The following is a 26,137-nucleotide window of genomic DNA, read 5'->3' as shown; positions in this document are numbered from 1 at the left end:
CACTGATGCAGTGTGGAATTCGCAGTGTTTTCTGTGCGAATTCCGCACCGCATCATAATCGCACCTGGTTCATGCGAACCGCTGCTGGTGTGTATTTTAAGTTAAAAACACCCCGAAAGCGGTCTGCAAAACGCCGTGCGATGTGCAGAATCAGATCACATAGGTGTGAATATCCATGCGATCTGATTCTAGTGCAGACCAAAAAATGTATGGGGCGGCACAGTGGCTTAGTGGTTAGCACTTCCGCCTGGCAGTACTAGGGTTGTTGGTTCGAATCTCAACCACGGCACCACCTGCTTGGAGTTTGCATGTTCTCCCTGTGTGTGGGCTTCCTCCAGGTACTCCGGTTTCCTCCCACACACCAAAGACATGCAGGTAGGTTAATTGGATCCTGTCTAAATTGTCCATAGTATGTGTATGTATGAATGTGAGTTAGGGACCTTCGATTGTACACCCCTTGAGGGTTAGGGACTGATGTGAATGTACAATATATATATAAATGTAAACCGCTGCGTATAGTGACGGCGCTATGTAAGAACCTGAAATAAATGAATAAATAAAATATGGCTCCAATTGCACCGAATAGCATATAATTTGCACAGGAATGCGGTGCGGTTCCTGTGCGAATCACATGCGATATACCGCACGGCATATATGTGAACTCAGGCTAAAGGGAGGGTAATGTTCCACCGCACTAATCTTGCTTTCAGATAACCATCAGACTTCAGCATATTAAAACATGATTTGTAACATATAGGTGCAGCCAAAACGTACATGATTTGGATTCAATTCCCACCCATCCGGGTCAGTTCAGCCTTGTTCCTCACAAGGAAATGAACGAAGCTGAAAAGGCGATATTCATTAGCAGACAAATAAAATCCTAGACTACATGGTTTGCACTCTAGAATTAACCAATCAGAGCTAGACAGATGATGACGATTCACAGAGATCTTCCTCCTTTCAACAGTGTAAAGATGGTTTCTAAGGCTACAGAGGCTGGGCTATTATACTGTGACAGATGAATCAATAGTCCAATCACAAAAAAGGACAACTGCCTGTTAACTGCAGACAACCCCCCCCCCTCCTCCCCTCCCCCCCTCCCAGTCCCGGCTGCTTAGAAAGCAAAAGGCACCATCAGACAGAGTGTGACATTACAATTGTGTATAGGCGGCAGAGCGCAGAACAATACAGAGTCCTCTAGTGGAGCTTTCTGTTCTGCCAGTAAGGGAAGGTGGGAGTGTATATCCATAGGGTCAGCTGTCGCTGCAAGTGCCTCCCAGTGAAGGGGTGTGCACGGACTGCTGTTTCTAAACCCGGAATTGGAATAAAAGGTGGGTTGGATTTCATGCACTGCTACAAATTTTGGGATTAGTTGGGCTTTTGTGTGGAAAAATCCCCATTTAAACCTAGCCCGCGTAGAAGCTGGCTGCTGTCTGCCAAACAGCACTGCACTGGAGGAAAACAGACACTGGATTTGATTGCACTATGTAGAGCCAAAAAGCCAGCTATTGGCTTTGTAACCTTTATAAATCGCCATGTCTTACAAAATACACCCTTTCATAACGTCTCGCGGGTGCAACAAACAAGCTGAACTCGGCATCCCTCGCAGCTTAAGTTATATTAATGACCTTTACAAGAATGTGCAATTGGCAGAAGGCTTTGGTGGCCAAGGAACGAGGTTAAAAGAGCAGCGGAGACCACGTGACCTCATAAGGACAGAGAACACATCGGGCAAAAGCTGCGACCCGGAACTGCGACCGATTATACGCCGTAGAACCAAATCTCTACCCAGTTCTCCAGAGAGGAAAACAGCTGCCAAATGCCGACCCCAGTGCAACAAAGTCAGATTTGCAGATTCGCTTGGCTTGGAGCTGGCAGAGGTAAAAGTTTTCAATGCTGGGGACAACCCATCTATTCCACTGCATGTTCTCTCACGACTCTCCATCAACTCGGACTTGTGCTGCAGCCAGGATTTGGAAGTGTCTCTCCAATATCTGCAGCCAGACTTCAAACAGCCAGCGGATTGCGAAGATTTCTTGGACCGTCTGAGGCAATACTGTGTCTGCTTGGAACATGTCACCAGTTCCGATGAGCTGGGGATTTCTGGTACCATTCGAGTTTTGAATTTGGCCTTCGAAAAGACAGTAACAGTCAGGTATTCATTCACCAACTGGAAAACCCATTTGGAGGTGCCCGCAGTTTGGCAGAAGAGCGACAAAGCTGATATTCTGGACGAGGATAGATTTGCCTTTACAATCACATTACCACCTTTTCTCACACAAATCTGTTCAGCGATACAGTTTGCTATAAGATACAAGGTCGCTGGTGAGGAATTCTGGGATAACAATCAGGGAAGAAACTATACATTTACATCAAGAAGCCACACACTTAAAATGCCGAAGGACAGTGAGCAAAGCTGGATCCACTTTATTTGATCAACATACAATTCTGAGCATATTGGATCTTCATGTTTCATTAGAAAACATCACTCTCACTATACTTTTTCTAGTGGGTTCAGGTTTGTACATTTCATCAATGTGGTCAAATAAGAGCTTCTACTAGAACAAACTGACAAAAGGTAAACAACTGTAATAGATATACTGAAGCTGGATGAAAAGGATTTTTTTTTTTTTTTTTTTGTTAAGCATGCTTTCTTGTACAATAGTGGTGTTGGTGCTTTCATGAAACAGAAGGACTTCACTGGAAAGCCATACAAAAGAGAATTAACAGTGATTTCCTGAAATGTAATATTTTTGGCAAGGAATTTTTCTTTATGCTACAATGTTGGGGTATTTGGGACGCTGATATTAACAAGTGTGGAGATGTAAAGAGAGTATAATCGAACTGAACATTGCTTCAATGCATATTGTTGAGAGTAATCAAAGGCATTATAGCACTGCAAAAGCTGAGGCAAACACTCAAAAGGTTCACCCATATAAAAAACTGGACCAAAAGGAAAACCAAACTCTGAAAAAATAAGTGTATATATATATATATATATATACACACACACACACATATATAAACATATATATCTCCTGAGCAACAATACACATTTTGTTACCTGTAATACAGGTCCAGCAGCTTAAGTGGAATTCCAGGCTGACTATACTTAGACCTGCTTCCAGTCCCCTCCTAACTTCTATTTTAACTACCCTGTGAAAGAAGAGGTGCTTTTCCTTGCCTATTTTGAGGGTACTCTGGTCTGGTCATGTCTCCGGCTCCAAGCAGCACCTGCAGAGGGACAGGCAACAACGGATGCCCTGTGCAAAGAAACAAACAGAGGGCGCACGGGCCTAGTGCATTACCTTCTAAAAATCTGATTTATTGAATAAAAAGTAGTATACTCACAAAAGAATAGAATCAAAAGGCACATAACAAAAAAGACAGCATGGTCAAATCTCCTTAGCTGGTTGCTGTTGGGGGGACTGTAGGCCTCCAAAAAGCTGACGCGTTTTGAGGCAGAACCACTTCCTCAGAGCCAGGAAAGGAAAGCTGCTTTTCCTTGCCTATTTTGAGGGTATTCTGGTCATGTCTTCAGCTCCAAGCAGCACCTTCAGAGAGATAGGCAACAACGGATGCCCCACAGTAAGCCCATGGGTGACTTCACTGCCGGGGCATTTCAGCTGTTGTTGGCAATCTCACCTCTCCCCAAGAGCTGGCTGCTGGGTAGATCGCGTGACTGGACTAAAGCACCCTCAGAATAGGTATAAGCATATTCATTTCACATGGTAGTTAGAACAGGGGTTAAGAGAGGGCGGAAGTAGGTTTAAAGTGTTACTAAACCCACAACAGTAAAATCAGTCTGTATATGCAGTAAAGCATGCTTGCTATACTCACTGTGGAACCTAAGAGGTTAATCCTCCATGTAAAAAGGCTGTTTGAACTTGTCTCCTCTGATCCTCTCCTTCTACTGTCCCCAATCCACATGCTTACTGAACAGAGCCTTGGGGACACGCTGCACATGCTCAGTTTGGTGTCTATTGCTAGAGAGTTTTTTGGGGTTTTTTTTTTTACTGCACGTGATCGGCACAGGGCCAATTAGCGCTGTTCATATAGAGGGCTGGGGATATGCAGCCTCATAGGACAATCAGGGGAGAATGAAAACTCCTCCTACAAGTTTTAACCAGTGCTGTACAATGGTAGAAGGCACAAGACTGCTCTAATTGTTAACGAGAAAAGGTTTTTTAGCAGTTTCTATTTACTAAAATAATTGCACTTCCATGTTGTGTGTACTGTGGGAGACCAGATAGAGTGAATGCAGGGTCCGGGGAGACCAGATAGAGTGAATGCAGGGTCCGGGGAGACCAGATAGAGTGAATGCAGAGTCCGGGGTTTAGTAACACTTTAAGCATGGTAAGGCAATAGCCTGGAATTCCTCTTTAAAATGTGTTTGGATGAAGATAAACCCTTTACATTGCTGGTTTCATTCTTTATAAAGTAGTTATGCATGATTTAATAATTACTTCTACATGGTTTAAAAAAAATGGAGGGAGTGGTGGATTGTTCACCTTGTTTGTGAAAAGAGAATTGCATGAGTATTGTATAAAGCCTGAAGAAGGGATCTAAGACATCCCAAAAGCTTGCATCTTCAAGTAAGACGATAGAAGGTATAACTTTTATGCAAATTGTATGCATGTGAAAAGATAAAAAAAGAGTTATTCTGTAACTGATCATCTGATAAGCCAATGAATCAAAGATAATAGCTTTGTTATACAGTATTTAGGGCTCTTTCCCTGGTTGCACTTTATCACTGGACGTTGTGTGTACAGAAAATCTATGTGACCAGGGCTTTTTGTTCAGGATTCTGTTTCAGGTACTGCAAATAGGTCTGCACTGAACTGTGGAGTAAGCCATGCAGTGCATGAGGAGAATGTGCAAAGGCATCTGATGAAGGACTGTGGATATTTTTTTTTCTCCGCAGTTAATATATATAGCTAGGTCTGCCAAGTACAGAGTTAGACAGTATTCAAGACAGTAGCATACTCAGTTTCATTCCCAAACTGTGAATGGAATTCAGCAGAAACTTGCCCTCAGGCTAGGGTAAGTTTCCATGAGTATGACTTTAAATGGCATAATATTTTCTAGAAGAGAATGCTATAAAATAAGCATGGAACAAAAAGGAATTAATGGTCTGCAAAAGGCAGCTATCACAAACATCATTGCCAACCTACGAGTATAAAAGTATTATAAAGTACCAATACAGGAAGCACTTCTAAATTCCAAACCTGACATCTAAAAACACATAATACACCACTTTTAAAATCTCAAAAATCAGAGCTTCAACCCCTCAAACTGAGCATTAAAAGAGTGAATTAGGTACTCATTGGAATACACTGCATACTCATTATACGGTAGATACAGTGGGGATTATTTACAAAAACTGCACGGTGCAAAATATGGTGCAGCTCTGCATAGACACCAATCAGTTTCCAGGTTCTATTGTCAAAGCTTAATTGAACAAGCTGAAGATAGAAACTGATTGGCTACCATGCACAGCTGCACCAGATCCTGAATGCACCAGCTTTAGTAAATCTCCCCCCAATGTATCAGTCACCCTCACTTATAAAATGTATTGGTCAATTCTTCAGATGTTCAAACCAGTCCTCTCACTTTAGGTCTTTTCCCTTTAATGAAGGAAGTACCACAATGCCCAGCCAGTCTTCTACCACATATGGTGGACACAACTAAAGTTATTTGCAGGTGGATGCACTCTTAATACTCAGGACTTGTTGGGACTGCATTGAGCAATTATTCGAGAGCAGTCCCACAGCTGTACTTGTTTCTTGCACAGTGCGAGGCAATCCACCACCTCGCAGTGCGGTAGCTAATAGAACTTATTGAAATGTGACATTTCAATAAAGTTCATTAGATATAAAAAAAAAAAAACAGTGCGATGTGCTGCACTGGCACTGAAGTGATTCTGCCGCTTCCCACTGCTGCGTTGAAACCTAGCAGCTGTTATAAACAGACTCTATTTCAATGGTTTTTATTAAATTTTTTAAACAGTATAAACAAAGGCAATAAAACATGCCCACGCAGATAAACAGACTCTTTCAAACGGACGGACTCCAGTGAGTGGATCCACCTGCTCAGCGGGGAATCTGTCCACTGATCCCCGCTGAGCATGCATATGACAGGTCTGTGTCTGCTCCGTTTGTGCAGAGCGGACATGGACACAGCCTGCTGTTCTCTAAGGGGCTGTCAGATGTAAACAGACTGCCTGTCTATTTACATTCGACTGCCATCTGATCCGATCTGCTAGATGGATGGGGAACAAATCTCCCATCCTTCTGTTTTTAGTGGATCTACTGCCAGTTTACATTTGCCTCCCCATACAGAACAATAGGTGGTCCGATCGGGTCTGCCTGAAAAACGGACAGGTGGACCCAATCGGTCGGCCTGTGTGAAAGGGCCCTTAGTGTAAGAAGCTATGAGTAAGGCTTCAGCTGAAAGGTGTTAGCATCTTGTTGTCTTATGGCTGCCCAGGACGGTTTGCTGTTTTAAAGAAAAAGGGATGAATCAGAATGACATGCGGATTCCAGACTTTGCATCTTATGACACTGTGTGAGGGGTTAAAGCTGTATCTTTTGGATTAAAAAAAAAAGTTGTATTATAATCATGGGTTTAGATGTCACTTTTGGGATTTAAAAGTGCTTCCAGTACTGGCACTTTGTATTAAAATACAGTCTAAACAGCGTGTTCATCATGTCAAGTTGACAACTTAAAAGTATATCCAAACTCACATTTATTTATTTTTAGTTTTAGATAGTGTAGGGAAAGATTAGAACCTCTGTCAAACTTTTATTGCGGTCTGTGTCTCTGCCAGGGAGATTCACCCTCTCTATACGGCCTGGTTACCACTGTCACCAGGGCTGAAACTGAGAGAAAAATTCAACATTTGTAGATGTCACAAGAACAGAAATTGAGGGTTAATCTTCCAATGGGGACACTTGTTCCAGGGAACTCCCCACTTTAAATAGCTTATTCATAAAATGTATACTTTCTTTTCTTTAGGAAATAGCTCTATTTTCACTTTGTAAGGTGATGAGGGTATTTCATATAATCATGCATCATGTAAGGTGACACAATGTTACAGTGCTGTGAATTTGTTTTTATTTATCAATTAATGCCAAGTCGGAGAAGCTGGAAAATTGAGCACTAAGAAAACTGGAATGTACAGAGGGTGTTATTATTCATCATCATTAAAACTGCCTGGAAATTCCAGCTATTGGGTATTATAAATAACCACTGCAGGAACCATGGACAGAGCTCAGGAAATTGTATTTTGCACATGACATTCTGCACTAAAAAGACAAACACGCACTTATTTTTCAGATGCTCTAAAACAAGAATTGGAGGGACAGGACATGCTTCCTTTCACACAGCACACAGGAACAGAGCCGGGGCTGCTAGTCACAGGCGGTGTGCTGGAGCTCCCTCCCCTGTCACCTTATTTTCCCCTCTTGGTGTCAGGAAAGCTTGTCAGAAGTGACAAGGAGCAAGGCAGAAGACAGAAATGAAACTTAGTGCTCTGGATTGACACAAGTACACACTATAGAAGGATATACTTTGTTCATATTTAATGTTTGAGGTTCACAACCACTAAGTTGATTATGGCTCCAGCAACCAATCACATTCCAAAGTTTGTTGCAGTTGGCAGTAGCAATATTTTCCAACTGCTCCAGTTTGTATAAATAAGCCACAATGGGACTGACTGAGGAAGAAATGTACATCTGTGGTGCTATCCAAAGCAACTATTTGTATCCAAGGTTTTTCCTTCTATAACATTTCACAAAGTGCTAGGTCAAACCATGAAGAGTTGCTATGGACAACATCACCACTTGATTTCCTTTATTTCTATAGTCCCAGACTTTCTGAACGACCCACCCAACGGATAACTCCTTAAAATATTGGTATGCTGCCACTGTTATTACTGTAATCATAAACCAGAAAGAAAAGCTTTGAACTGACAAGATTTTTAAAATTTCATAAAATGTAAAATGACAGCATTTTCTCAATAGCTTACAGTTATTTGATATGTATCTCGTCTTCAAGAAAAAGGATTCACAACAGACACCTATGCAAAGCCTTTTAAAAAGGGAACATGACATTCTTACTCTGATTTACAGATGTAATTTAATAGAACTATGGACATTTTCACAGCTACTTTAAAAATCACCTGTCATGTTTGAAAGTATGTAAAAAAATTGATGTTTGATATTATGCAAATCCTATATCCACTTTTTTGTTGAAAGAAGTATTCAGTAAATGATTACTTCAACTTGTGTTTACAGAGTGGCTCTTTATGACTGTTTAAACAATCTGTCACACATGATGGACCTCTGTGTTAAACTATCACTGGCTCCATTTCCTTGAACTATGCACAGTAGTTATGCTGGTAAATATAAACACTGTGATGGAGAGTGCTGGCTCATTCATTTTCCAAACTGCTACCAAAATGATGTTTTCAAGCATTTTTTTTGGAGTTCTGCATGCTCACAGATACTTTATATATTATGCAAACGTGTATATGCCAAAGGTTTTTGTAAAAATGCTAACATTTTCCTGTCCTAACCCTCTTTCAAAAAAAAAAAAAATATATTGTGGTAATGAATGAATGGATGAATTACCACACCACACAACATTTTCTAACAAAAGCCAGCAGTAGAATCAACTAGATGAAGCAATTATTTACTGTAATTAGGGGCACTCCCTTGCTGACCCAGAATCTGCTCTGATGCTCTGATTTGTGGCCGCATCAAAAATGAAAAGGCATTCCACATTCATCAAGCGTTACTGCCACCGAACATGACCCATGTAAGTCTATGGGGTTGCGTTTCAACTGCCCCGCAACTGTGTGCAATGCACATGATCGCGGTGCAGAATTTACAGCACAGCGTGGAAGTGACATATCACCTCCTGTCTTTCAAAACACATATGAAAAGTGATCCACAGTTGATTGCTTTTCAAAGGGGTGGCAAGGGCTGCTGCACATGTGAGTGAGCCCTTACTGACCATTAGATTAAGTTGATTTAGGCCTCGTGCACACTGGGCGTTTACCCCTGTGCATTAGCTTTTGGCAGTTTTATGCGAAAGGCACAGTTGAACCATCCAGCCCTACTAATAAAACTCTATGGAAGGCTGAGAGCTGCTGTGGCCACATGGTGCATGGAGTGTTACTAACATTGCCCTGGTTCACACTGATGTGGTGTGGAATTCGCAGCGCTTTCAGTGCAAATTCCGCACCACATCAGAATCGCACTCCTTTCATGCGAACCACTGCGGGTGTGTATGTTAACACCCCAAAAGCGGTCTGCAAAATGTGGTGCAATGTGCAGAATCAGATTGCATAGGTGTGAATAGCCATGCGATCTGATTCTAGTGCGGACCCAAAAAAGAGTCTTGCGCGTTTCTGGTGCGGTGCGAGTGGAGCCATAAAAAATGTATGGCTTCAATCGCACCGCACACAAATCGCATGCGATTTGCAAAGGAATGCGGTGCGGTTCCTGTGCGAATCAAATGCGACATACCACACCGCATATATGTGAACCTGGGCTTAGAGTAGTATGTGCCCAGAGATTAATGTCCAGAATGCAAGGAGTCTGTGTTCTCTGCCAGCAGAGGGACTGGACAGTTTGTTTGTTCATCCACCCGCATGAAACCGCCAGAATCTCTTGCACTGGGACTAAGGACCCAGTGTGCATGAAGCTTTAAGAGTATCATTAAATAAAAGGTCAAGTAAAACTACCCCACACACCACACTTCCAAACAGCTGAAGAAACAAATACAAGTGATTTATGATGATCTGTATTTAAGCCCAGCTGTGAGCACATTCAGACATTGCTGCATACATTACTCTTCTGGCATCAAATGCTTTAGCTGATGTAGATAAAGCTCTGAGTAGGTATTAAACAACTTTAAAAAAAAAGTACAAAAACAACTATTTTTAAGGCTAGTTCCCAGCTCATTTGTTTATCAAGGCAACTAGAAATAAAGCCACAGTGAAAGTTTGTTCTGATACAAAAAATTATAAATGGAAGATTGTCGGTCAGGAAGTTGACCTATTCATACAGAATGCAAGAGGATATCAGATGTACATGAATGCCAACAGGCACAAAAAAAATGATGTAAAAGGATGCAAAAAATATATTAAATGTACAGACAGTATATCTGCAGGGCAAATAATTTTTTTTGCAAATCAGCCTGTAAAGCATTACAACCATGAGCTATGGATCACTGGTTCAATGCCAGGCTCCTGCAGACTCTTCTTCCAGCTCTTTGCCCATACCAAGTTACAGCTTTTGACTTAGAAAGCTGGAGGAAATGTCAATTATTATTATACAGGATTTATATAGCTCCAACAGTTTCCTCAGCGCTTTACGATGTAACGGGAGACAATACAGCAACAATACAGTTCAATACAAGAGGGTTAGGAGGGCCCTGTGCCTTGGAGTTTACAATCTAAGAGGGAGAGGCTAGTGGTACAAAAGGTAGTAACTGTGGGGGATGGACTGGTAGGAGGAGTAGAAGATTCCATTATTAGCTGAGGGCAAGATAGGCTTCTCTGAAGAGATAGGTTTTCAGAGATCGCCTAAAAGTGAGCAGAGTAGGCGATAGTTTGGTTAAATTTGGGTAGAGAGTTCCAGAGGATGGGGGAAGCTCTGGAGAAGTCCTGGAGACAAGCATGGGAGGAGACAAGGGAGCTAGAGAGCAGGAGGTCGTGCGGGGGGCGGAGAGTACGGTTTGGGTGACAAGTGCCCTAGGGCCCGGGGTCAGTAGGGGCCCCATGAATATGCCCCTGGTACCTTTTTCATAGGCTTTTTTGAGTTTGGGCAAGGACACAGGGGCCCCATGATCCCCTATTGCCCAGGGGCCCCATGAGTTGTCAGTCTGCCCCTGCTCCTGGGATGTACGACATAATTTGCCTAGGCATGAAAACTAGAAGGTAACTAAAGTAATGTAAAAATCTGTTTAAAACAAGTAAATGTGACATACTTTCCTATTTACTATTGCTAGCAGCATGAGGATTCAAAATAGTCAGCGTTTTGCTCTAGAGAGTGAAGTTCTGCTATAAATGTTACACCTCCAAATATGGGTGTAAAATGTAATATGGTCATGGAGGTGGAGCTAGCCTTTAAAACAAAAGCTTGCGATTAACATCAAAAAAAAAAAAAAAATACTCACCTACAGTAGCTGGATGGAGCATCGATCCAATGTTGCATCTGCCCCCTGCTGATTTTAAGACTGAGAACTGAGCGATCAAAGACGGCTGACTGTTCGATTCTCAGTCATATGAGAGCAGAGAGAGCCAGTGACTGTCAGTCTCCGACTCTCTGCTCTGCCCCTCCAGTGCTCACTGGAGTGCTGGACTGTGGAGGGGCCAGGAGCACCTAGTTCAGGCTGCCAGGCCAGGCATTTGGGTACATCCTGGCAGTAAAGTCGTGATCTTTCCTGAGCCTTATCCCTGGTTCGCACTGATGCGGTACGGAATTTGCAGCGTTTTCAGTTCCACATCACAGTCGCACCCTGTTCATACGAACAAAATTGGATCGCATAGGTGTGAATACCTACGTGATCTGATTCTAGTGCGGACCAAAAAAGGATCCTGCACATTTTTGGTGCGGTGTGAATAGAGCCATACAAAACGTATGGCTCTAATCGCACCGCATACAAATCGCACGTGCTTTGTACAGGAATGCGGTACAGTTCCTGTGCGAATCACATGGGATTTACCGCACCACTGTAGTGTGAACCTAGGCTGAACCGGCTGAGTGATGTCAGTCAACAGCAGGCTTTATAGCTTGCTGTCGGCTGATAAGAGGTCACAGGAGTGCAGAAATCTGTACTACTGCGATACACAGAAGTATGGCCAAAAGAGCTTTAATTGAAAAGTATAGAAAAAAAAAATGAGAATCTGAAGGTTAAAGCACAGAAAAATAAAGTATTTTACATGGTCACTTGCAGTGTTTTTTCCTTTCCATAAATTATTTTTAATTTCAACATTTTTTTTATTTAATTTGTGCAACTGTTCCCCACCTTCACCTGGCTCGGTAGGCAAACTTTTTAGCAGAAGCTGCCGCCCGCAGGTAATGGGATATATAACATTAGGGTTCATTTAAACTTTCATTTGAGGCGGTGTGTGTTATGGCCTAAACATTATTATTATTATTATTACATCGACTTTATACAGCACCAAAGGGTTTGCTCAGCGCTTTACAATACAGGGGGGGGGGGGGAACAATACATGAAACAGTACAGCAACAACAAACAGCACACGAGGGGTTAGAGGGCCCTACTCTTTCAAACATAAAAGAAATGCATTCAAAATGCATGGAGTGTAGTTGTTACGTGCATTTTGTACATGGTACCATTGAAGTCATAAAGAGAAAAAGCCAGTGAGAGCGTTTTGGAAAACCTGAAACCTACAAAAAAAAAAAAAAAACACTGATGGAAACTGTTATTGACAAAAGTGGTACACAGCACATGTACCTTGCGATTTCTGTAAAAATGCAGCCAAAACAGATGGGCAATCCTGGTACTGGGGAGACTTTGCAAGCCGAAGAATCGCTGAAATTCAAACCCAGATTACCATTTTTAGATGTCACTCTGTCGCTGCCTGGAATGGCACTCAAGTGATGGAAAAATGCCATGGCCCTCACAATCCAATAAATGTGTTACATTTTGAAAGTCGAATCTTGTCTCTTTTTATATTTTACTCTTTTGTTACTTTTCCCACTCACAGGTGATTTTGGATACATTGTGCTTAAATGTTCTGAAATGTAACATTTCTGCAGCTAAAATAAAATCCAATGAATTCAAAACAAATGCTGTGTATTTTCTTGCACACTGGGGGTCTGTGCTCCTGCACATTGTTTGTAGTAGTTCTCAGACTTGGGTGTCACATCTGGCTTTCATAGTGTTTCCAGCAGCTGTAGGGCTCTTGCACACAGGCACCAAAAATGCCACAATATAAGGAGTCCGGGCATTTTTTTTTCACTGATCTGAATGCAGCTCATTGCTTTCAATGAGCTTGTGCACAAACGCATGTAAAATATCAGTAAACTAGAACTGAATTTAGATTAATAAACACTTTCCCCATGAATAGTAGGTTATATTATTTGCATATTTGGCACTAAATTTTGGCCAAGATTTATGGTGAAATATTATTTATTTGCAAAATTTTATAAGAAAAACACTTTTTTTCAAAAGGTTTGGACTTTTTCATTTATACAGCAAACAAATAAAAATCCCAGTGGTGAATAAATACCACTAAAATAAAGCTTTATCTGTCTAAAAAAAATGCTAAAGAATTCATATGGGTACAGTGTTGCATGACCGCGCAATTGTCATTCAAAGTGCGATAGCGCCAAAAGCTGAAAATTGGCCTGGACAGGAAGGGGGTAAAAGTGTCCGGACTGGAAGTGGTTAAATGCATTCTTGAAGTGGAAGGGACATGTCCTTTAAATGCATACCTGGAGTGCAAGGGGCATGTCCTTGAATTATATTCAGGAGTGGAAAGGGAGTGTCCTTTAAATGCATACCTGGAGTGAAGGGACCTGTCCTTTAAATGCATACTTGAAGTGGAACAAACGTGTCCTTTAAATGCATACTTGAAGTGGAAGATACCTGTCCTTTAAATGCATACTTGAAGTGGAAGGTACTTGTCCTTTAAATCCGACTATTGCCTACTCTGCTCACTTTTAGGCGATCTCTGAAAACCTCTCTCTTCAGGGAAGCCTTTCCTGCCTTCAGCTAATAACCAAATCTCCTATTTCTCCCATCAGTTCCTCCCCCACAGTTACTACCTTTTGTCCCACCAGCCACCCACCCCCCCCCCCCCCCCCTTAGATTGTAAGCTCCAAGGAGCAGGGCCCTCCTAACCCTCTTGTATTGAACTGTATCGTTGCTGAACTGTCCCCTTTTATATTGCACTGAGCACACTGTTGGCGCTATATAAATCTTGAATAATAATAAAAAAAAAAATGAATGCATATCTAGAGTGGAAGGAACGTGTCCTTTAAAAGCATACCTGAAGTAGAAGCAATGTGTCCTTCAAATGCATACCTGGAGTGGAAAGAACGTGTCCTTTAAAAGCATACCTGGAGTGGAAGGAACGTGTCCTTTAAATGCATACCTGGAGTGGAAGGAACGTGTCCTTTAAATGCATACCTGGAGTGGAAGGAACATGTCCTTTAAATGCATACCTGGAGTGGAAGGAACGTGTCCTTTAAATGCATACCTGGAGTGGAAGGAACGTGTCCTTTAAATGCATACCTGGAGTGGAAGGAACGTGTCCTTTAAATGCATACCTGGAGTGGAAGGAACGTGTCCTTTAAATGCATACCTGGAGTGGAAGGAACGTGTCCTTTAAATGCATACCTGGAGTGGAACGAATGTGTCCTTTAAATTAATACTTGGGAGTGGAACAGGCATGTCCTTTAATTGAACACATGAAGTGGAGGAGACGTGTCCTTTAAATGCCTGTCTTGTGCTATACTGCGCCCGTCACCTCTAAAGGGAGTTAGGAGACACCCTATATACACTGCATAGAATGAGAGGCCTGTAGACGCCATGTACACGCGAATGCTCCAAATGTTTCTTTTCCTGCCAGGAAAGCACCCCTCTAGTGTTGTGTACATATTACAGGTACTTCTATTATCCACATATATGTATAGATGGCGTTCAGCATAAATACATTTTATTGGTCCCAATATTTACTTTTTCGGGCAATTGGAATAATTTATGCTGGTAAAAGACGCTGATAACCTGCAATCCAAATGCAGGCTTGGAGCATTTCTTTATCACCCCAAACGCTGGGCACAAATATGACTCTGGACATTTTAATGAAGCCAATACAATAAAAACCTGACAGAGCTTCTACCACATCTCCCCATGAATTCGGCTCTGTGTCACCGACGTTGTCACCTCACATTCTCTGCTCCATATCCCCTGTATTCTATTCATGTCTAGTCCCGGAGAGTAGACCTATCCCGGCCTTCTCCTCACCTTCTCCTCAGGCCTGCTCACCGCCGTCTCCTCATCCCTGAAACACGACGCCCGATTGGCTGACGAGCCCCCGGGGAGGCGGGACCCGCGGATCTGCAGATCTCACGTGACCCCGACGGGTGGGAAGAAGAATTTTAGAATTTTCTCTGAGGTAATTCGGTGACGTCACATGCGTTTTACCGGATAGCGGACGGTAATCGGCGTGTCCGGTGTTGTGTATGAGACTCATGACCCGGTAATGTGTATTGTACCGAGGGAAAGTGCCACAGGGAGTGCTACAGATACAAAAGAAGGACCGTGATGTGCTTTTCAACAACTGTTCATGTGTGTTTAGACACAGCTTTCACCCGGTATTCACACCCAGGGGCGTATTTATGAGTGTTTAGACATTTACCCGAAATTCACACCTAGCTATTTATGAGGGTTCAGACACAACTTTCACCAGGGATTCACACTTGGGGGGCTATTAATGAGTGCTTAGAGACAGCTTTCACCCAGGATTCACACCTAGAGGGCTATTTATGAGGGTTCAGACTCAACTTTCACCAGGAATTCACACCTAGAGATCTATTTATGAGAGTTTATAAGCAACTTTCACCAGGGGTTCACACCTAAGGGGCTATTAATGAATGCTTAGAGATAGCTTTCACCCAGGATTCACACCTGGAGGGCTATTTATGGGAGTGGAACAGGCATGTCCTTTAAATGAAAGCATGAACTGGAGGGGACGTGTCCTTTAAATGCATTTATTTTGCTATACTGTGCCCCTCTCACCTCTGAAGGAAGTTAGAAGACATCAGGGGCAGACTGACCATTTGGAGACTCGGACACTGCCCGAGGGCCCGGGGTCAGTAGAGGACCCATGAGATGCCCCTGGTACCTTTTTCATAGGCTTTTTTTGAGTTTGGGCAAGGACACAGGGGCCCCATGATCCCCTATTGCCCGGGGGCCCCATGAGTTGTCAGTCCGCCCCTGGGACACACCCTATATACACTGTATATAATGAGAGGCCTGTAGACGCCATGTACACGCGAATGCTCCAAATGTTTCTTTTTCCTGCCAGGAAAGCACCCCTCTAGTGTTGTGTACATATTACAGGTACTTCTATTATCCACATATATGTATATATGGCGTACCCTAACCTGCCACTATACTACAGTAACCTGCCACTATACTACCGTAACCTGCCATTATACTACAGTAACCTGCCACTATACTACAGTAACCTGCCACTATACTACCGTAACCTGCCATTATACTACAGTAACCTGCCACTATACTACAGTAACCTGCCACTATACTACCCTAACCTGCCACTATACTACCCTAACCTGCCACTATACTACAGTAACCTGCCACTATACTACAGTAACCTGCCACTATACTACAGTAACCTGCCATTATACTACCCTAACCTGCCACTATACTACCGTAACCTGCCACTATACTACCCTAACCTGCCACTATACTACAGTAACCTGCCACTATACTACCGCAACCTGCCACTATACTACCCTAACCTGCCACTATACTACCCTAACCTGCCACTATACTACAGTAACCTGACATTATACTACCCTAACCTGCCACTATACTACCCTAACCTGCCACTATACTACCGTAACCTGCCACTATACTACAGTAACCTGCCACTATACTACCCTAACCTGCCACTATACTACAGTAACCTGCCACTATACTACCGTAACCTGCCATTATACTACCGTAACCTGCCATTATACTACCGTAACCTGCCACTATACTACAGTAACCTGCCACTATACTACCCTAACCTGCCACTATACTACCGCAACCTGCCACTATACTACAGTAACCTGCCACTATACTACAGTAACCTGCCACTATACTACCCTAACCTGCCACTATACTACAGTAACCTGCCACTATACTACAGTAACCTGCCATTATACTACCGTAACCTGCCACTATACTACCGTAACCTGCCACTATACTACAGTAACCTGACATTATACTACAGTAACCTGCCACTATACTACCCTAACCTGCCACTATACTACAGTAACCTGACATTATACTACAGTAACCTGCCACTATACTACCGTAACCTGCCATTATACTACCGTAACCTGCCATTATACTACCCTAACCTGCCACTATACTACCGCAACCTGCCACTATACTACAGTAACCTGACATTATACTACCGTAACCTGCCACTGTACCACCCTAACCTGCCACTATACTACCCTAACCTGCCACTATACTACAGTAACCTGCCACTATACTACCCTAACCTGCCACTATACTACCCTAACCTGCCACTATACTACCCTAACCTGCCACTATACTACAGTAACCTGCCACTATACTACAGTAACCTGCCACTATACTACCCTAACCTGCCACTATACTACAGTAACCTGCCACTATACTACAGTAACCTGCCACTATACTACCCTAACCTGCCACTATACTACCCTAACCTGCCACTATACTACAGTAACCTGCCACTATACTACAGTAACCTGCCACTATACTACCGTAACCTGCCACTATACTACCGTAACCTGCCACTATACTACAGTAACCTGCCACTATACTACAGTAACCTGCCACTATACTACAGTAACCTGCCACTATACTACCCTAACCTGCCATTATACTACAGTAACCTGACACTATACTACCCTAACCTGCCACTATACTACCCTAACCTGCCACTATACTACCCTAACCTGCCATTATACTACAGTAACCTGCCACTATACTACAGTAACCTGCCACTATACTACCCTAACCTGCCACTATACTACAGTAACCTGCCACTATACTACAGTAACCTGCCACTATACTACCGTAACCTGCCACTATACTATCAGTATCAGACAAATCAGTTCCAGCTAATGAGGATGGGATATGAACCCATGCATGCAGAGTGCAATGGATTAGCAGTTCATCACCCTAAACACTGTAGAGGACTGGACCCAAAGCAAATTCTGCTTATGTGGGGAAGGCGGGCCCTGTTTCTGGACACAGCCCCTTTCCCTTCTTGACCTGAAGGAGGAAGGAACACTTACCCGTAAGGTGTCAGACAATGCCGTCCAGAACAGCTCCAAACAAATGGTCACCCCAGCAGGGCAGGTCCGCCAGAACCTGATTGAAGTTTGGGTCACCACCCACCACTTTTAGCCAAGGGAACCGCTGAAACCCCACAGCGGCTACAAGTTAGGATAGAGGTCTTGTTGGCCTCCCCGGTCCAGGGTGAGGGATAGTTGTGGCCGACTGAGCGGAGAGCAAGCAGTCTGCGCGCACTTGCTGGTCAGACTGGGGTGACCACTGGATCTAGATTATCCAGCCCATCACCCAGCCCAACTGTTGATAGAAGATCTCCGCAGGAAAAACAAAATTCCAGGAAAAATAAAAAGGAAAAGTCTTGGGACCAGAAGTCCCAGCAAAAATTAATGTTTATACTCCTGAAGACACTAGGCAGAATGATTGGCAGCTTATAACAGAGGGGGGTTTATGCCCAGAGAGGACTGCCCATAGGAGGTGCCGATGAACATAAGAGAACAGGATTTTTTGTACTCACCATAAAATCCCTTTCTCGGAGTTCATTGACGGACACAGCACCCACCCCTCTAGGGAGTTCTTCTCCTTCGACACTGCTTGCGAATGACTGGAGGCCTATAGTAGAGAGGGAGTTTTATGCCCAGAGAGGACTGCCCATAGGAGGTACCAAGTTTTTTTTCTACCTCCTCCTGTAAGGCAGCTCAAAAAAATCTGCTTGGTCATGGACAAAGAAGAAGACGCTGTGTGTGTCAATGAACGTAAGAGAAACAGTAAATTCAGTGAAATACTAAATTGTTACACGGTATTTATACAGTGTACGCAATGAGCACTTCTGCCCAATCCTAGCCAAGACATGGCATCAGACTGTCACATTAGACCCTTAAATGAAGCTTTCCAGCCCTCATGCTGCGCCAGTCTTCCTTCTTGGTTTGGCTGCTTGAACAGCCATACATGTGTAGCTGAAAGTATATGTATGGCACTGCTCTGTGCTGTGATGAAGTTGCTTCCATGGGCATGCTCGGGAGCAATGTCATCATGGCCCAGCCATTAGTCTGATGCCATGCCTTGGTTAGGATTGGGTAGAAGTACTCACTGCATAGAGCTGATTCCATTGTCTTTTAAAATCTCCACGTAATGGAAGCAACCATACATTATCCTCAATAAGAGAAGAGAAGGAAGTACTTCATTACATGTGCATATCACTCTGTCAGAAAGTTGGCAAAATACTGCGTGGCTTATACTGGTTTCACTGCCCATCAGATACCTATAAACAACTTAAGAGCAGATTACAAATTGTAGGTAACACCAGGATTTTTAAAAAATGCTCTGAATGTTCTTAGACTAGTGATGTGGAGATAGAAACTCTCCACACAGACACATGCAATGGTGGAGTTTTCCCTTTAATATCAATGTAGTTTGTCCTAAATTCTTTTTTATTTTTAACAGATCAAATTCTTGAGCACAGAGAAATCATGACTAAAGAAGATAAGCAGGTAAGGCTTATATCAGTATTATTCAGAATTGAAGTAGTCAGTAGTCAGTAACAAATAATCACTACATGACTTTCTCTTTTTAGTTAGAGACACACATTGACCATGCTTTAAGAAGACATGAGTTTCAGCGCCTAGAAGGATTTCAACAGAAGGAACCCGGTTCCCAAAAATGCAGCAAGGACTTGCTTAAGAAACTTGACTTACTTTTTTGCAGGGTATTATTACTTGTGTTATTGACCTTGTGTGCTTCTGGTGTGTCTGCTGATGGTGCATGTTAGCAAAGTGTTTTGTCAGGGCTACACTGGCAATTCAATCTCTTTGCTGTCAATTTAAGTACTTGCTCCCCGTCATTTCAAAATCAGCTTCTTGATTTTTTTTTTTTTTTTGGTCAAATTCCTTTTTATTAGAAATGTTCACATTACATATGAAAAGGGTTATAACAAACCCAAAAACAAAAAAAGGTAAAAGTATAAACATTACCCCGCCATTCAGCAGGTAAACATAATTCAAAATAAAACCTGTAGGTACAATCTCCATTTATAACAAATACATCAAATGGAGGATACAGTCCTGTTCTCATCTCCACCACCCTGATAGCAAGAATAAGCTGAGCAAAAAGGAATGACCCATATATAGAGCCATCCACAAGGGCAGAAAAATCTGAAATATTTCTAGTGAGCCCCAGCAGATAAAGTGCAATACAATATACAGGAGCACTAAAAATGACAGTGAGAGCTAAATAAAGTGTCTCTTACAAAAGACAGTAACAGTTAACCTCAATCTGAAGGTGTGGATGTGGACGAAGATCCATCCGCCCCAGACTTTGTTAAATTTACGAAATGCACCTCTGTTTGATTAAGTAGTTTTGTAGTAGGGGAGAGCCCTATTCACTAGTGACTTCCAAGCCACTAACTTTGGTGCCAATATTTTTTTTTCATGATACTACAATCAATTTCCTGGCAAAGAATAAGGATAGGGTGAAATGAGTGCGTACAGTATTTGTTGGAGCCAGGAAATCCACCAAACTCAACAGGCAAATTTCTATGTAGGGAGTTATGGGAATAGTAGTGATCAAAGTTATGCAAGCTAAAATTTCTTGGCAACATAGATGAATAGCTGGATATTTTTAAAATATGTACATGAAATGAACATATATAGATAAACAACACCAGCAAGAGGAAGATTGATTTCTATATAGCCTGGCCAGAGTGAAATATATCCTATGCAGGAATTTGTAATGGGGCCTCCCAAATATCATCTCTGTGTAACCTAGGAGCAGCAGTGTCCCATACTGACATGCAAGGCTATAATAAAGTACTGGCCAGCTCTTTGATTTTAATAGGTTATAAATAAGGGTATTGCCAACAAAAAACTAAATCTTTCATGAAAAAGATCAACAGTCATAGCCCTGGGCTAATCTTGATGTAAGTTTTAAAGGAAACCTGTGTTGAGAAAAATCCAGAGGATGCCATTGCTGACCTTCTGAGAATGCTAGTTGCCTGGCTAACTCTGGTTTAACACGCAAGTGTACAAATTACCCCACCCTCCTCTACCTTAGTTGTCTCCATCCTGTGGCCCCAGCCTCCCACAAGGTTTACTTCCTTTGCCAAACGTTTCTGTATTAGCCTCCAATCCACTTCTGTGGAAAGTCTCCTGAGTGTATCTGGACTTTGGAGCCAGCCTTATGGAACTCTATGGGATCTATTGTACAGGCTTGGCCATGACAGAGAATATATAATATTGTGGCTATCTGCAGGTTGGAGGCAAGTATTCATCTGGGAAGTTAGAGAAGGAAAAAATAGATACATTTACCTTTTTGTTTGAAAATGTACCTTTTGTTCAATACTAGGTCACTGACACTGAGCAAGTATGCTATAAGTGAAGGCAGAACTCGTACTCTGCATATTTGTTCAAGGTCAATGACTCAGAGTGCTGAAAACTTCAAAATCTGTGCTCAGTACCGTGACAAGGTCCTTTAGCACCCAAAGCAAAAGTCTAAAGTGCACCCCCTCATGAGCTGTGAACCACTTTAGGTCCTATTCTTTTTTGCACCTCCGTCTGCTGAAGTGCCCAATGCGGCTTCCTCGTCTAGCTACCCCTTGGCCCAATCCTGAGCATGACATCAAGGGAACCTATTTTCTCACAATTAGAGGTCAAAAATACCATCTTTTTTTTTTTTTTTTTTTTTTTTAAGTACATTTCAGTCAAATAAGAAAAATATTATTTATTTTTAATGGCCCCAAATCTAAGCCTGCAGAAATTTGGCCAGCTTGTCTTGTGGTTTTCAGCAGTGCACCTACATAGATCTCATAGGAGGTTGCTCATTACACAAGGATAAGAAAAGCGTTTGCAGGAATGCTAAACTCTTTAGCTCTGCAATTCTTTTAAATAAATAAAAGGTTATCAAATTTAACTAGCATTTTCAGCAGGAGGTCAGCAATGGTATCTGCTGCATCTTGTGACAAGTATACATTCAATTTTAAAAAGATTTACAGCAGTTTGATAGATTGCTGTGAAGGTCTTCTTGAAATATTCACTTCTCACTACTGATATTGCCACTAAATAAATGCTTCCATTGAGGGGGTTGGAGACTCCATTGCACAAACAAAAATTCTTTGCTAGAGTCCAATTTAATGTATAACTTAAGAAAAAACAGACGTTCACTAACCTGTAGAGTACACTGAACCTAGTGTGCTGTGTATTCGGCCTTTCATGGTACCCTCTGTCCATGGTGTTTTGTGAAATCATAGGTGTGTGCAAAGTTAAAGTCTAAATATGGCTGCATAATCCTTATTCTTATTTTGTGGATGTTCAGCTTAGGGCCCATTTATACCACGTGTGTTGGCTGCATGCCTGAATGCATGCCCAATGCAATAACAAGCCGAAATGTGTTGTTTCCAATAGACTTAGTTTACATCAATGCACTGTGCAGGTGTGCATTGAGTGAAAATGTAACATGCTGCATTTAAAGAATAGGTTCACCTTTAGTAACAGGTTACACCTATATTTAGGGTGTAGTGTGTAACGTTACTAAATGAGCAGCCCCTGCATCCCCTGCCCCCATTGTGGCAGTGGGCCAGGGATCTTCTCCCCACAACTGCTGTCACAATTGCAAACAAAAAACAAAAACGTGGCTGTGCGGAGTTCTGCAAACGTGGCTGTGCGGGGTTCTGCTTACCCGGTCGCATCACTCACTCATTCACAGAGTTTTGTGAATGGGAGAACTACAACAACTGTCAGCCATTGCAGCTTACAGCTTGTAGTTCTCATTAAGCTACCAGGGAGCTGATGAGCGCTCTAGGTAAATCATTGATCCTTCAGTAACTGCCTGCCTGTATGAGGTTCGGACAGACAGATACACTAGCAGTCTGCAGAAGCCTGAGATTGCAACCATGATCTGCTGATCCCGGGTACAATGCTTTACACACTTCTAACAAAATGAATAATAAATGCACATTTTTTTACCTGCAAAAAGGTGTGCATTTAATATTCTTTTAAAAAACGTGAAGTTATTTTTTTTTTAAACACAGTGTTGCACATTACAACACACCAGAGTATTCTGCAATGCTTTTGAAGGAAAGAAAAATAATGCATTTTGGCTTCTGCTGCGAACAAAAAAAACCCCAAAAAACCTGAACATCAATGCAATGCATTAACAAAATGCACATCAACAATGTGGATATCAATGCAGGTCTACTCAAGTTCATCTAGTACACAGGTGTCAAACACAAGGCCCGTGGGCCGAATTAGGACCTCCAAGCCATTTCATGTGGCCCTTGCACCTCTCCTGCAGGTTCCCTCTTGTCTCCACCCCCACCTTGTCTCAGCAGTCGGCAGCAGAGAGGAGATTAGAACTCCTCTGCCAAATTCTGCACCTCTCAGTGCAGCTGCAGCACCCCCTCATCTCTGCCTCCCCTGATCTCGGCATTCAGCAGACTATGGTAACTGACTCCACTTGTCCTCTGGTCCTCCTTCACACCCTGAAATTTGTGCTTTCCAGCTCTGCCCCGAAAGGGGGTGCACGGTGATGTTAGGGAGAGTGTGGGATTCTTGACATCTGATGTAATGGGGGGTGGAGTGCTCTGGAGATCAAGTCTTACAGATACAACTGGCCCTTTGAGAGCAACCATAATGCTGATATGGCCCGCAATGAAATAGAGTTTGACACCCATGATCTAGTGTATATCAGTGCACCCTAGAGGCAATAAAATTGCTGTGAATGCAGTTTTAGTGCATTTAGTTCTACCCCAGGAACAGGTAGCTCTCAGGGCTAGCTTCAGTGCATAAAGGCGACTTACATTTTACAGTCGCCTACCAGGGCCTGAATTTAAAACGACGGTGCAAGCCTGTTTGCTTATCTTTTTAAACAAACTGCTCTATCCCCCACTATTAATTGACAAAGTTTAGGTACACTGGCACTACAGCCAAAACTTATGGAAGGGTGGGGACTTCTGTTACGTGTGTCATTAACAGTTTTTGGAATAGCTGAAAAATGTATCACAACTGATAACAGATCACAGTATATACACCGATCTGCCATAACATTATAACCACTCATCTAATATGGAGTAGGTCTCTCTTTTGCCACCAAAACAGCCCAGATCTGTCAAGATATGGAAGCCACTAGACCTCTGAAGGTATGCTGTGGTGTCTGGCACCAAGCCGTCGGTAGCAGATCCTTCAAATCCTGTACATTGCGAGGTGGGCCCTCCATGGATTTGTTTTTCCTTGCATATCCCACAAATGCTTGCGATCTAGAGAGTTTGAAGGCCAAATCATCACCTCGAACTTGTTATGTTCCACAAACCATTCTTGAACCATTTTTACAGTGTGACGGCACATTATCCTGCTGAAAGAGGCCACTACAATCAGGGAATATGGTTTCCATGAAGGGGTGTACTCGGTCACCAACAATCTTTAGAGAGGTGGTACATGTCAAGTAACATCCACAAAATGGCAGGAACCAAGGTTTACCAGCAGAACATTGCCCACACTGCCTCCGGCCTGCTGCCAGGCAAGTGGCGCAGACAGACCCAGCCATCCACATTTTGTAAAAGAAAACATAAGTCCTCAGTCCAGGCCACCTTCTTCCATTGCTCCGAAATTCCACAGGTATATTAGGTAAATGAAGGTTATACCCACGAGTCTAAAGCGAGCTGAATCAATTCCCACAGGTCTGTTCAAAAATAGGTCAGCTTTCTAGAGTAATTAAACTCTGTGAGCATTGTGAGTACTTCAAATGTTAGCAAAGTGTAAGCATCATACTTATGATTCTTGGGCCAATCAAAGTTTTACCATGTTGGTCACTTCAAAAAGAGGAGTTACAGTTGCAAGAAAAAGTATGTGAACCCCTTGGGATTACGTGAAGTTTTGCATGAATTGGGCATAAAATGTGCTCTGAACGTCATCTAAGTCACAACAATAGAAGAACACAGTCTGCTGAACATAATACTACACAAACATTAGATGTTGCTATGGTTTAATTGCACATAACATGTAAACATTCACAGTGCAGGGAGGAAAAAGTATGTGAACCTTTGACTTAATAACTGGTTGACCCTCCTTTGGCAGCAATAACCTCAACCAAACGTTTCCTGTAGTTGCAGATCAGACCTGCACAACGATCTGGAGTAATTTTGGACCACTCCTCTTCACAAAACTGTTTCAGTGTAGCAATATTCTTGGGATGTCTGGTGTGAATCGCTCTCTTAAGGTCATGCCACAGCATTTCAATCGGGTTGAGGTCAGGACTCTGACTGGGCCACTCCAGAAGGCGTATTCTGTGCTGTTGCAGCCATTGTTTTGTTGAATTACTTGTATGCTTTGGGTCATTGTCCTGTTGCATCACCCATCCTCTGCGGAGCTTCAGTTGGCGGACAGATGGTCGTACGTTTTCCTGCAAAATGTCTTGATAAACTCTGGAATTCATTTTCCCATCAATGACAACAATCCGTCCAGGCCCTGAGGCAGCAAAGCAGCCCCAAACCATGATGCTCCCTCCGCCATGTTTTGCAGTGGGTATGAGGTTTGGTGTTGGTGTGCTGTGCCTTTTTTTCTCCACACATAGTGTTGTGTGTTCTTCCCAAACAACTCAATCTTGGCTTCATCTGTCCACAGTATATTTTGCCAGTAGTGCTGTGGAACATCCAGGTGCTCTTTTGCAAACTTCAAAACGTGCTGCAATATTCTTTTTGGACAGCAATGGCTTCCTCCGTGGTGTCCTCCCATGTACTCCATTCTTGTTTAATGTTTTCCTTATTGTAGATGTGTCAACAAAAATGTTAGCATGTGCCAGAGATTTCTGTAGGTCTTTAGCTGACACTCTGGGATTCTTCTTTACCTCATGCAGCATTCTGCGCTGTGCTCTTGCAGTCATTTTTACAGGACGACCACGCCTAGGGAGAGTAGCAACAGTGCTAAACTTTCTCCATTTGTAGACAGTCTGTCTTACCGTGGACACATGAACATCAAGGCTTTTGGAGATACTTTTGTAACCCTTTCCAGCTTCATGCAAGTCAACAATTCTTGATCGTAGGTCTTCTGAGAGTTCTTTTCTGCGAGGCATGGTTCACATCAGACAGTGC

General features: G+C 42.7%; 2 protein-coding genes across 2 annotated transcripts in view; both read left to right on the top strand.

Annotated features, from left to right (window-relative positions):
- Nucleotides 1-1,160: 1,160 nt before the first annotated feature.
- Nucleotides 1,161-12,828, top strand: PPP1R3D (protein phosphatase 1 regulatory subunit 3D). Its single transcript, XM_089658659.1, has one exon. It carries the CDS (start codon nucleotides 1,536-1,538, stop codon nucleotides 2,433-2,435), a length of 900 nt encoding a protein of 299 aa, XP_089514785.1. The 5' UTR covers nucleotides 1,161-1,535; the 3' UTR covers nucleotides 2,436-12,828.
- Nucleotides 12,829-19,532: 6,704 nt separating this feature from the next.
- Nucleotides 19,533-26,137, top strand: part of SYCP2 (synaptonemal complex protein 2) — a 93,655-nt gene continuing 87,050 nt past the window's right edge. Inside the window, exons 1-2 of the mRNA XM_089658653.1 lie at nucleotides 19,533-19,553; nucleotides 19,637-19,768. Of these exons, the coding sequence (XP_089514779.1) occupies nucleotides 19,533-19,553; nucleotides 19,637-19,768 (153 nt within the window). The remainder of the gene's footprint in view (nucleotides 19,554-19,636; nucleotides 19,769-26,137) is intronic.

This window comes from Staurois parvus, unplaced genomic scaffold (genome assembly GCF_062004578.1).
Source record: "Staurois parvus isolate SC_StPar_1 unplaced genomic scaffold, SC_StPar_1.0 ptg001087l, whole genome shotgun sequence".
In the NCBI taxonomy this organism is placed as follows: Eukaryota; Metazoa; Chordata; class Amphibia; order Anura; family Ranidae; genus Staurois; species Staurois parvus.
Note: the sequence above shows the minus strand (reverse complement) of the source record. Positions and strands in the feature narration are given on the sequence as shown.

Coding starts and splice junctions, on each gene's coding strand:
- PPP1R3D (XM_089658659.1), top strand. CDS start 1,536: ATGTCTTACAAAATACACCCTTTCATAACGTCTCGCGGGTGCAACAAA.